The 12,833-nt window shown below is 40.8% G+C and overlaps 1 protein-coding gene across 1 annotated transcript in view; it reads left to right on the top strand.

The window, feature by feature from the left end:
• The first annotated feature begins 2,391 nt into the window (after nucleotides 1-2,391).
• The window catches only part of CTSW (cathepsin W), a 36,614-nt gene continuing 26,172 nt past the window's right edge, over nucleotides 2,392-12,833 (top strand). Inside the window, exons 1-5 of the mRNA XM_056527512.1 lie at nucleotides 2,392-2,485; nucleotides 2,594-2,648; nucleotides 5,801-5,914; nucleotides 10,352-10,494; nucleotides 10,891-10,984. Coding sequence (XP_056383487.1) covers nucleotides 2,420-2,485; nucleotides 2,594-2,648; nucleotides 5,801-5,914; nucleotides 10,352-10,494; nucleotides 10,891-10,984 — 472 coding nt within the window. The 5' untranslated portion in view covers nucleotides 2,392-2,419. The remainder of the gene's footprint in view (nucleotides 2,486-2,593; nucleotides 2,649-5,800; nucleotides 5,915-10,351; nucleotides 10,495-10,890; nucleotides 10,985-12,833) is intronic.

The raw sequence follows: 12,833 nt of genomic DNA, 5'->3' as shown, positions 1-12,833 counted from the left end.
TCCGTTTTTCATAAAAAACCTGATACGGGAACTGTATTGCAAAAATGTGGTGTGAATGCACCCTAAATAAGAAGCCACCCCTTAGTAAGGCCTTGGTGTCTGAAGTGACTAGGCAATTGACACAGTCTACCTATAGCAGGCTGTACCAATGCAGCACCTGTATACAGTTAAAAAACGTATATGGTTTGAAAAATGATGTCCAGTTGCATAGTTACGTTTTTAACTTTTCACTCCATTTTGAATAAAGTTTCACTTGTTTGATTGAAATTCCAAGAAAAAAACTGTGCAAAGTCAAAGACCGTATGGTGAAACCCAGATGGAATGCTTATTCAGATTGATGTAATGATGTAAGATTGATGTAATGCTTATTCAGACTCATGAACCAAGCCTACTCCATACCCAGAGGGTGCCGACTGCTATTTAATGACCCATGTGACTGATCTGCTGATACAGACCTGCCATGAGGGATCTGCTTATACAGTCTTCCTATGGCAGGCTTTTTTTTTAGCAGCGCACCGATAACAATACAAAGCATCATCATCCACTCCTGTCGTCACTCATCCCTGTGATTACTCCTTACTGTTAGACCCACACCTATCATCACCCACCCCTTGTGATATGTCAAGTCTACCTCAGAGAGTCAGAGTGGGTGTTCTTATCATCAGTTTTTGCTATGGATTAGTGATAGTCTGTGTTAAATTTTCCAGCCTTTGATCACCCACCCTACAGGTACGTCAAGAACCTCAAATAAATAAAAAGTATACAAAATGTTTAAGGACCTCATATGATAAAATATGTTCCAACTTTTGTATTGAACCGAGGAGGCATATCAATGTCTGGCTTCAGACACATCAAAGTCCGCTAGTGAGGATGATGACCTTCCTCCAGTCATCCTCTACAACCTCTAGCAACTCTGAAAAGCCCTGAAGAAGGCATCGCAGGATGATCACTGCAGCGGCCTTTAGGTCAACGGACCTTTATGGGCTAACCGTGAGCACTGGGAACACAGGGATACGATTTGCCATGGCAGAGTTTATGGAGCAGAAGTTCTTTTTTGCTGATAAGCGACGCATTGGGTATTTCCATACCAAGGAGAACCCACAAAACAATTTGTAGGTTGTATATTTCCGGTGGTGAAAGCAGGGAACAACATACAGTATTGTTAGGATTCGGCAGGCTGGATGTGGATCCTCTGTGTCAGCGAGAGATTGACGTGGACCGTACCGCTGGACCGGTTCTAAGCTGCTACTGGTATTAACCAGAGCCCGCCGCAAAGCGGGATGGTCTTGCTGCGGCGGTAGCAACCAGGTCGTATCCACCGGTAACGGCTCAACCTCGCTGTCTGCTGAGAAGGTGTGGGACAGAAGGGCTAGACAGAGGCGAGGTCAGACGTAGCAGAAGGTCAGGGCAGGCGGCAAGGTTCGTAGTTAATGGTAATGGCAGAAGGTCTGGAAACACTGGTATGGCAATCACAGGAAACGCTTTCACTAGGCACAAGGGCAACAAGATCCGGCAATGCTGGGAAGGGGAAGTGAGGTTATAAAGGCATGGAGCAGGTGGGAGCTAATTAGACTGATTGGGCCAGGCACCAATCATTGGTGCACTGGCCCTTTAAATCTTAGAGAGCTGGCACGCGCCCTAGGGAGCGGAGCCGCGCGTGCCAGGATGTGACAGCCGGGGTCCGGGACAAGTAAGTGGATTGGGATGCAATCTGCAAGCGGGCGCGTCCCGCTATGCGAATTGCATCCCCGTCTGCAGTGTCAGGGCAGCGCTCCCGGTCAGCGGGTCTGACCAGGGCGCTGCAGAGAGGGGAACGCCGCGAGCTCTCCGGGGAGGAGCAGGGACCCGGAGCGCTTGGCGTAACAAGTATTTTGCATTAAAATGTAATATTTGTGGAAAAATTAAAATTGTCACTCTGCACAATCCCCAATAGCAATAGCTTTTGGGTCAGAATGCTCACTACCCCCTTATATGATTTCTAAAAGGGGGTCACTTCTTTGGGGCTTGTACCAAAAAAACAAAGCCATGTCATTAAGGGGTAAATTATCACTATAGGCAACATTTTACTTTTCAGTTTAGATATATAGGAGCACTAAAATGGTTTGATTAAAATAGTAGACATATCCTTTAAGCAGTCATGGAATAAACATACATAATTATTTAGATGATTAATGCCAATGCTTTTTTTTTTTTAAATCATTTTTAGCTGGAAATTTGTTTTGATTTTGATCTAGTGTTTACCAGTAATGTTTGCTTTTAATAGCTGTGGTGGGTACAGTACCATGCCATCCAGTACTGACCAATCATGTCTTCTTTTCTTGGGTGTGGTTTTCTTCACAGGTATATAAATTCAGTATGTAAAGGTTTCTCTTTTACTTGCTACATTTGTTCTTTCATTGTAGTTTTGACTTCATTCTTCATGATGTACCTACCATTCTTACTGCTGTGTGTTTTCATACGTTCAATCTTGGGGAATACTGAATTGGTGATTGTTCTTTATAAATATTGTCATAAACCTTGAGTCAATTCTTTCCTATTCAGAATCTAATAAATTTCTAATGTTAATATTAATTTATTCTCTCTTTGTTACCAGGAAGAGTTTGGGAAATTCATCAAAAAATTTAATAAGGTTTACAAGAATCCAAAAGGTAAGAACATCATCTCCATGATTATATTTATCATGTTTTCCCAAGTATTAATTTTTAAAATTTGTTCTTATTCATGTTTTACGTGATTTAGCAAGAAATATGGGACATTTATATCATTAAAGGGGTACTCCGGTGGAAAAAAAAAATTCTAATCAACTGGTGCCAGACAGTTAAACAGATTTGTAAATTCACTATGGATCACAGTGGTACAAGCAATTAGAAGGAACAGCGATGGGGTCCCCAATATCCTGTTCCTACGCTAACATTTTTTTAGCAGTTTTTGAAAGGGACTATATTTTTACCTCGCTGAAACCCTTCATTAGCCACATAAAACTTTTTCTACGTTACATGGATGACGTCTTTGTGGTATGGGACGACTCGCCTGAATTGTTTGGCGGGTTTGTCTCTTACCTCAATGACGTCAATACAGTCAACATGGCTTTCACTTATGAGTTTGGAGATCAGTCCCTCAATTTTCTTGATTTAAGAATTGAAGTGGTAGAGGGCAGGCTTAACACCTCTGGTTACAGGAGAGATATAGCGTGTAATTCGTTATTACATTACCAGTCTTCTCATCCCCCAGCTACAAAAAATAGTATCCCTCTGAGTCAATTTGTCAGAATTAAACGTATTAATAACGATCCAAGAATATACAATAATCAAGTTAAAGAATTAGAGGAGAGATTTTTAGAGAGGGGTTATCCCAAAGAGGTGATTGATAAAGCAAAATTAAAAGTAGAAAAAAATACTAGACATGTGCAATTAGTTTTGGAACGAATACTAAACTTAACGAATTTTCCCATTTTCGGGTGTTCGTTACAATCCGAATGCACAAAATTTTTTTTTTAATATTTCAGAAAAAGAATACGAATATACAGTTAACCAATGCATTAGTTAAATAACGTATAGCGATTAATGCATGTTAACGAATAACAAATGCATTCGTTATCAGTAAACCAAATGTGAGGAATTAATTAGATTTTTTTTCATTGGGTTTACCTGAGGAAAACTTGCCTTCCTACACAGAGAAAACTGCAAAAAAAGGTGAAAACAACAAGAATCCTAAGGTAACACCTGCTATTTATTACAAAGGAGGATCAGCAAGTGAAACAAATGTGCATTTCGTTTAGTAACGAATGCAAAATTTAACGAATTTTACAGATATTACGAAAGATCCGAATTAACGAATGCATTCGATGTTATTAACGAATGCATCCGAAAACGAAAAAATTTTTAGCCTATGCATCCAAAAACCTAATATAACGAATTAACAGCATTCCGAATATTCACAGAACCGAAAATGTTTTAAAATGAAAACGAACGAAACGAAAAGAAACAACATTTTTAGTTCTGCACATGTCTAAAAAATACCTAGAAGAGAATTACTGAAAAACCGCCCCAAAAAAACACAAATTAATAGAGCAGTATTCGCATTTAAGAATACTGCCATAAATTACAAAGTGAGGCAAACTAGCCTTCGGAATTGGTATATATTGCAATCGGATTCTGATTTGCAGGATATAACAACTTTACCCCCATTGATCACATATAAAAAAAAACAACACCGTAGGTCAATTCATAAAAAATCGTAAAAATAAAAAAATGAATGAAAAAACTGATTGGTTGGGAAGCAACAAAACCTGTGGGAAATTTTCAGTGCGGTTCGTGTTCCTTTTGCAGCCCCAATTTAGGTGTCAAACAGATCAAATTAGGTGGTTATACCGTTCATGTTAAACAATGTATCACATGCAGATCAGATTATTTGGTTTACTGCTTAAAATGTAGCTGCAATTATTATTATTATTATCTTTCATAGGATAAGGGAACATTTGTATTCCCTGAGGACGGGGGTAGGTGCAGTAAGGTTAGTTAACCATATGATTGAATGCCATGATAGAGACCCCCGTCATTTATCCTTTGCTGCTTTGCAGAGAGTTGAGAGTTCTTGCAGGGGGATGGACAGACATACACTTTTGTTTGATGCGCAAAGAGGCTCGGTGGATACTCCGGCTGGACGCCACCGGACCTCTAGGGCTTAACGACAAGAATGAATTTTATTAATTTTAGAATAGTCTGTCCATCTCTCAAGCAGATTCTGTTGCATTACGTATTATCTATATGTCCTGCAATAGATTGCTTGTAAGTGTTTTTAGCTTATTGTTTTACACTTTAGGGTGTTTGTGAGTTTTGGTATATAAAGGGTTAATATCTTCCCCTGGTTTTGTGTTTGAAACACGCCCTGTCCTGCTATATAGACTTACCTGTTCCGGTGATATCACACAAGGGGCCTGACGAAGCGCCAAGGCGCGATACAGTGCTGTCGCCCGCTGTGATGTGAGAATACCCCCCCCCCCGCTTGTGTCTTCCATCCACCTGCCCTCCCGCTGATGTCCTCATGTGTCCTGTAATCTGTGAGTCTCAATAAAAGTTGCATCTGTGTCCCCAATTTGGAGGTGAGTGCTCCGTTTCTTTGTTCTTTGGAGAAGATTTGATATTGACTCTATCACCACGTGCAGCACCAACTATACTTGACACAGTTCACACTCACCGGACACTTTATATCAGGACCATTAGACTGTGTTTTCCTAGCGGTGAGCGATACCGCAGTGTGAATGGGACGCTTGCACTGAGCTGTGCCGGAGCTGTCTTTTTCTCTACATTTGGAATTGTAGATTTGTAAATTACTTCTATGAAAAAAAAATTAAAGAGGTTATCCCAGAAAAAACTTTATTTTATATATCAACTGGCTCCAGAAAGTTAAACAGCTTTGTAAATGACTTCTATAAAAAAAATCTTAATCCTTTCAGTACTTTTTAGCTGCTGAAGTTGAGTTGTTCTTTTCTGTCTAAGTGCTCTCTGATGAGAAGTGTCCAAAGTAGAATCTGAAACGGGTCAGATTCAAATGGCTACTGCCGGGTCCCCACCGCACCCTATTCACTATCATGGGGCCCGTTGGTAATCCGGTAATTTTACTGCAACTGCTAAATTTGATGGAACTGCCGACGGAGCTCCACCTAACGGAGCCTGACGGCAGTGTGAACAAGGCCTAAGGCCTTTGCGCCCTCCTCAGGGTTATTTAGGCTTCCTGAACAGTATGGACTATTTTCTGTACCTAGCTAACCATGTCACTTTATCTCTTCTTATCTTTGCAGAATATCAGTACAGACTGACCGTTTTTACCTCAAATCTAAATGTGACACGACACCTACAGGAAAAGGAACAAGGAACAGCAAAATATGGGATCACCGAGTTTAGCGACCTTACAGGTAAATAGTCTTTACAGGGGTATTTTAGGGAAAGACATCTATGGTATATGCTGTACATAGGTCAATAGCCATAAATGCCTTTCCCCCTCAATGCAAGTCTATGGGAGGGGGCGTGATGGCTGTCACACCCATCCCATAGACTTGCATTGAGGGGGCGTGGCCGTGACATCACAAGCTGGGTGTGACCGGGACATCACAAGCCTCCGTCCCGAAGTTCGCTCTGTGCACCGGATGTCTGCGGTGCCGCAACTGAGATCACGAGGGTCCCCAGCGACGGGACCCCCGCGATCAGTCATCTTATCCCCTATCCTTTGGATAGGGGATAAGACATCTAGGGGCGTTATACCCCTTTAAGTAATGTCAAAGTGAGGACCAGGAATTCTTGTTTCAGCAACTCTTTCTGCACAACCTAGCAGCATGCAGCCCTTTTGTTCTTTACCTTGGAAACTTGCACATGAGGAACTATGGGAACAGATTCTTTTGTGTCCCACGATTCTGCCATTTCTAAATAGCTCAGGATAAAGGATGATGAGGGTAAAAGAAACCTGTCACTTAGATTTATACTATATAACAATCAGCAACATGTTATAGACCATAATAAAACGTTTCCTCAATAGGTGTGATTAGCGTTTTAATAGGTATGACTAGTTCCAAGCAGTTACTGCCTAAATGACTTGCAGTCAAATAGCATATAGCTCTGGACAATAATAAAATTATTTTTATACATGTGACTGCTAACCTACACATTTGGTAGGAAACAGCATTAAAGGGGTACTTTGGTGGAAAACTATTTTTTTTTTTTAAATCAACTGGTGCCAGAAAATTTAACAGATTTGTAAATTACTTCTATTTAAAAATCTTAATCCTTCCAGTACTTATCAGCGGCTGTATACTACAGAGGAAGTTGTATTTCTTTCTGGAATTCTTTTCTGTCTGCCCACAGTGCTCTCGGCTGCCACCTCTGTCCGAGTCAGGAACTGTCCAGAGTACAAGCAAATCCCCATAGCAAACCTCTCCTGCTCTGGACAGTTCCTGACATGGACAGAGGTGTCAGAGAGCAGTGTGGTCAGACCGAAAAGAATTCCAGAAAGAAATACAACTTCCTCTGTAGTATACAGCAGCTAATAAGTACTGGAAGGATTACGATTTTTAAATAGAAGTAATTTAAAATCTGTTTAACTTTGTGGCACCAGTTGATTTAAATAAAAATAGTTTCCCACCGGAGTAGTCCATGTGGCAGGCGTCTCATACCTATTCATAAACCCTGCTCACTCATATATATATATAGATTCACACATAGGACATCATCATACATCCTTTTATCTAATGGCAACATGACACTATGCCTTTAGGGTGTTGTCTCCAATCAGCATATGGCAGCTTGCATAAAAACACATCTGGAACTTATTAGAATTTAGAGGGGTACTCTGGTGGAAAAACATTTTTTTTCATATCAACTGGCAGATTTAAATTCTGACCAATGAATCACAGCTTAAGAAAAAAAGGGTGCCCAAGAGGAGTGAGGTGGCTGTCTGTTACAGTTTGTTACAGTCTGACAGTGCATGCTAGGAGTTGTAGTTTTGCAACAGTTGAAGGTTTGCACCCCCCCCAAAAAAAAAAAAAAAATATATAAAGTACAGTGTACATTCACATGGGCGGGGGTTTACAGTGAGTTTCCCGCTGGGAGTTTAAGCTGTGGCAAATTTTCCGCCACAGCACAAACTCCCAGCAGGAGACTCGCTGTAAACCCATGCCTGTATGAATGTATCCTAAAAACACTACAACACACAGAATAAAGAGTAAAACACTACATTTATACACACCCTTACACAGTTACCCCCTCCCCCCCATAAAAATTTAAAACGTCTCATACGGCACTGTTTCTAAAATGGAGCCTCCAGCTGTTGCAAAACAACAACTCCTAGCATTGCAGGATAGCCATTGACTGCCCAGGCAGGCATGCTGGAAGTTTTGCAACAGCTGGAGGCACCATGTTTGGGAAACACTGCCATAGGGTGTTTTTGTTGGAAGAGGAAAATGCCATGCTTTTATCCGGGTCCGCCCCTATGCAAATCCCTAATTTAAGCCTCACATGCGCATGGCGCTCTTTCACTCTGGGGCCCTGTCGTATTTCAAGGAAACAGTTTAGTGCCATATATGGGGTATTTCCACTTGAGAGAAATTGAGTTACAAATTTTGGGGGTCTTTTTCTCTTCTTACCCCTTATAAAAAAGGAAAAGTTGGGCGCTACACCAGCATGTTAGTATAAAACATAAACATTTTTACACTAACATGCTGGTTTTACCTTTTTATTTTCACAAGAGGTAAAAGGAGGAAAATATTCCAAAATTTGTAACACAATTTCTCCCGAGTACAAAAATACCCCATATGTGGGCGTAAAGTGCTCTGCGGGCGCACAACAGGGCTCAGGAGTGAGAATACACCATGTACATTTGGTAATTTGCATTGGAATGGCTAATAGTTTCAGCGGTCCCAATGTAAATGCTATAAAAAAAACACCCACGTGTGACTCTATTTTGGAAACTACACCCCTTAAGGAGTGTAACAAGGGGTGCAGTGAGCATTTACACCCAACAGGTGTCTGACAGATTTTTGGAACAGTGGTCAGTGAAAATATAAAATAACATTTTAAATTTTTATGTCCAACTTTTTAGGGGTACTCTGGTGGAAAACATTGTTTTAGGTCTTTATAAGTCAACTGGTGCCAGAAAGTTAACCAGATTTGTAAATGACTTCTATTAAAAAAATCTTTACCCTTCCTGTACTTTTTAGCAGCTGTATGCTAACGAGGAAATTCTGTTCTTTTTGAAAGTCTTTTTTGTCTTGTCCACAGTGCTCTGTGCTGATACCTCTGTCCGTATCAGGAACTGTCCAGAGCAGCATAGGTTTGTTATGGGGATTTTTCTCCTGCTCTGGACAGTTCCTGATACGGACATCAGGTGTCAGCAGAGAGCACTGTGGATAAGACAAAAAAGAGATTAAAAAAGAACAGAATTTACTCTGTAGCATACAGCTGCTAAAGAGTACAGGAAGGGTAAAGATTTTTTAATAGAAGTCATTTACAAATCTGTTTAACTTTCTGGCACCAGTGCATAAAAAAAAAAAAAAAAAGTTTCCACCGAAGTACCCTTTAATGCAAAGTCAACAAACACCTGTGAGGTGTTAAGGCTCACTGTACCCCTTGTTACGTTCCATTAGGGGTGTAGTTTCCCAAATCGTATGCCATGTGTTTTTTTTTTTTTGTTTGCTGTTCTGGCCCTCCAAAAACCATTTCAGCAAAATTCGCTCTCCAAAAGCCCAGTCGCTCCTTCCCTTCTGAGCCCTCTAGTGCACCCACAGAGCACTTTACATCCACATAGTATGAATTTCCTTACTCAAGATAAATTGGTTTACAAATTTTGAGGGGCTTTTTCTCATTTTACCCCTTGTAAAAATAAAAACAAATGGCGCTACAAGAACATGGTGTAAAAAATGGAAAATTTTTATTTTCTCCTCCACTTTGCTGCTATTCCTGTGAAACACCTAAAGGGTTAACAAACTTTCTGAATGCCATTTTGAATACTTTGAAGGGTTCAGTTTTCAAAATGGGGTAAGTTATGGGGGTATTTCTAACATAAAGACCCTCAAATTCACTTCAAAACTGAACTGGTCCCTGAAAAATTCTGATTTTGAAATTTTGGTGAAAAATTGGAAAATTGCGGCTGAACTTTGAAGCCCTCTGATGTCTTCCAAAAGTGAGAACAGGTCAACTTTATGATGCAAACATAGTAGACATATTGTATATGTGAATCGATATATCATTTATTTGGTATGTTCGTTTTACTTACAAGCAAAAAGCTTCAAAGTTAGAAAAATGCTAAATATTAATATTTTCATAACATCAGCTCGCTTCTTTCATTTCTAACAAGGCCTCTGCAAAAAGAAAGAAGTGATCTGATCGGTTGCTATGGCCAACTCAGCAACTTTTCCTCTGCACTGGTTTTGATAAATCTCCCCCATAGTGTATCCTATAAATAATACCCCATCAATAGCAAAATCTGCTGCAGAAAATATGCAGCAAAATACTGCACATGTAACCCTACCCTAAGGGTGCGTTCACACTACGGAATTCCCATGGAATTTCGCGTCGTGAACTTAACATTAGTGTGAATGGGTCTCCGCGAGACCCGTTAACACTGCAGAATTTCCGCGGCGGACAATTCCGCCACTGAAATTGTTCCGCGCAAAGAAAGAACATGTTCATTCTTTACGTGGATTCCGTCAGCACTGCATAGCCGGCAATGGTGACAGCTCAGTGCCCCGCGGCCTTTGCGCCAGGCGGACTCTCCACTCGTGGAATTCAGCGAGCAGAGATTTCACAGTGTGAATGCCCCCTAAGACTTATAACTATCGTGTTTTACTTTATCATGTGTTTAGATGAAGAGTTCACAAGAAATAGTAGGATGCTCCATGGTGCTTTTCCTTCAAATAAGCTAAAGGAACTGAAGGTAGAAGCTTCACCTGTTCAGAGATCATGTGACTGGCGCAAGGCAGGGGTTATTTCCAAGGTCAAAAATCAGGTAAGATACAATCTTAACATTACACTACTAGTTTGTAAGAGATAAAACACAAGTGACATAAACCTAAATCTGTGCACTAATTTTAATACTGTACTAAAGACAACGGGAAATTAATCATAGGGTGCGATTATTTTGAGCAAGTGAACATAATAGATATCATCAGTGTCTAAAATTGTTTAAACAATAATAATAAAAATCATAATCAAACCTATTTCAGTTCTTACCGTCGGTGAACTTTTGATCGTATACGTTGGAACGTTGAGATATCAGCCGCTTTTTATAATAGTGTGTGCACTGATTGCTGCTTTTCCATAGACATTAATAAAGCACATTAATTAAAACACATCATAATACAAACTGTAATATACCACACAACAATTTGGATTAATTCTTTAGGGCGCGTGTGGTTCCTGTTGGGCTTTTGCTACTGTTGGAAATATTGAGGCGCAGTGGGGAATCCTAGGACATCCGGTGAACTTATCAGTTCAACGTAAGTAACTTCCCTTCCTTGTCACAATCCTTATAAATTATCGTAAGCACAAGATTTTATGATGTAACCCCTAGAACCCCTTAACCCCTTAAGGACTCAGCGGTTTTCCGTTTTTGCATTTTTATTTTTTCCTCATCACCTTCTAAAAATCATAACGCTTTCAATTTTGCACATAAAATTCCATATGATGGCTTATTTTTTGTGCCACCAATTCTACTTTGCAGTGACATTCGTCATTTTACCAAAAAATCCACGGCGAAACGGAAAAAAAATTAATTGTGCGACTAAATTGAAGAAAAAAATTTCATTTTGTAACTTTTGGGGGCTTCTGTTTCTAGGCAGTACATTTTTTGGTAAAAATGACACCTTATCTTTATTCTGTAGGTCCATATGGTTAAAATGATACCCTACTTATATAGGTTTGATTTTGTCATACTTCTGAAAAAAATCCTAGCTACATGCAGGAAAATGTATACGTTTAAAATTGTCATCTTCTGACTTTTTTATTTTTCCATGTATGGGGCGGTATGAGGGCTCATGTTTTGTGCCGTGTTCTGAAGTTTTTATCGGTACCATTTTTGCATTGATTGAACTTTTTGATCACTTTTTATTCATTTTTTTTATGATATAAAAAGTGACCAAAAATACGCAATTTTGGACTTTGGAATTTTTTGCGCATACGCCATTGGCCTTTTTAATTAACGATATATTTTTATAGTTCAGACCTTTACGCATGCGGCGATACCACATATGTTAAATTTTATTACACAGTTTTTTTTTATGGGAAAAGGGGGGTGATTCAAACTTTTACTAGGGAAGGGGTTACCCTTTATAAATTTTTTTTTACCTTGTTTTTTTTTTTTTTTTGCAGTGTTCTAGCTCCCATAGTGGGCTATAACACTGCACACACTGATCTTTTACCCTGATGTCTGCAAAGCCTGGATCAGCGTAATAGAGGGTTGATTGTTCAAGCCTGTAGTTCAAACGCCGATCGGATACGACAGAGCAAGGTAAGGGGTCCTCCGCTCGCGTCCTAGCTGATCGGGACATCACGATTTTATCGCCATAGTCCCGATCATCTCGACTGAGCTGCCGGGAAAATTTTACTTTCATTTTCAACGCGGCAATCAACTTTGATCACCACGTCTGAAGGGTTAATAGTGCGCGGCACAACGATCTGTGTCGTGCGCTATTAGCCCAGGGTTCCGGCTATCAACAGCAGCCAGGACCGACCCAGTGTGATGCGGGGTCACATTTTAAACACCGGGATCGGGCGCAGGGCATACAGGTATGCCCTGCGTCCTTAAGAGGTTAAAGGGGTACTCCAGCCCTAAAGGATAGGGGATAAGATGTCTGACCGAGGGGGTCCCGCCACTGGGGACCTTGGCAATCTTGCATTCGGCACCCACCTCTTTGAGCTGCACACCACGTTGTCAAATTGCCGGGTGCCGTCCACGGGGCCAGAGTATCGTGATGCCACGACTCCACCCCCATGTGACAGCACCCCCCGCCCCCGCTATGCAAGTCTATGGGAGGGGGAGTGACGGCCGTCACGCCCCCTCCCATAGACTTGCATAGCGGGGGTGTCACGATACTCCTGCCCCGTGGTCGGCACCCGGCAGTTTGTGATATGGCAGCGCGGCGTGCAGCTCAAAGAGGTGGGTGCCGAATGCAAGATTGAATAGGGGATAAGATGTCTTAGGGCCGGAGTACCCCTTTAAGACCTTGTTTACTTCTACACATTCATAAGGTATGTTCACAGTATGGAATTTACGAGCTGAATTCTACTTGGAAATTCAGTCGCATGAAAAAAACATTGGTGTAAATGGGTTTTACAGTTGACTCATTC

The sequence above is a fragment of the Hyla sarda genome, chromosome 6 (assembly GCF_029499605.1).
Source record: "Hyla sarda isolate aHylSar1 chromosome 6, aHylSar1.hap1, whole genome shotgun sequence".
In the NCBI taxonomy this organism is placed as follows: domain Eukaryota; kingdom Metazoa; phylum Chordata; class Amphibia; order Anura; family Hylidae; genus Hyla; species Hyla sarda.
The sequence above is the reverse complement of the archived record's forward strand: the minus strand, read 5'-3'. Positions and strand labels throughout refer to the sequence as shown.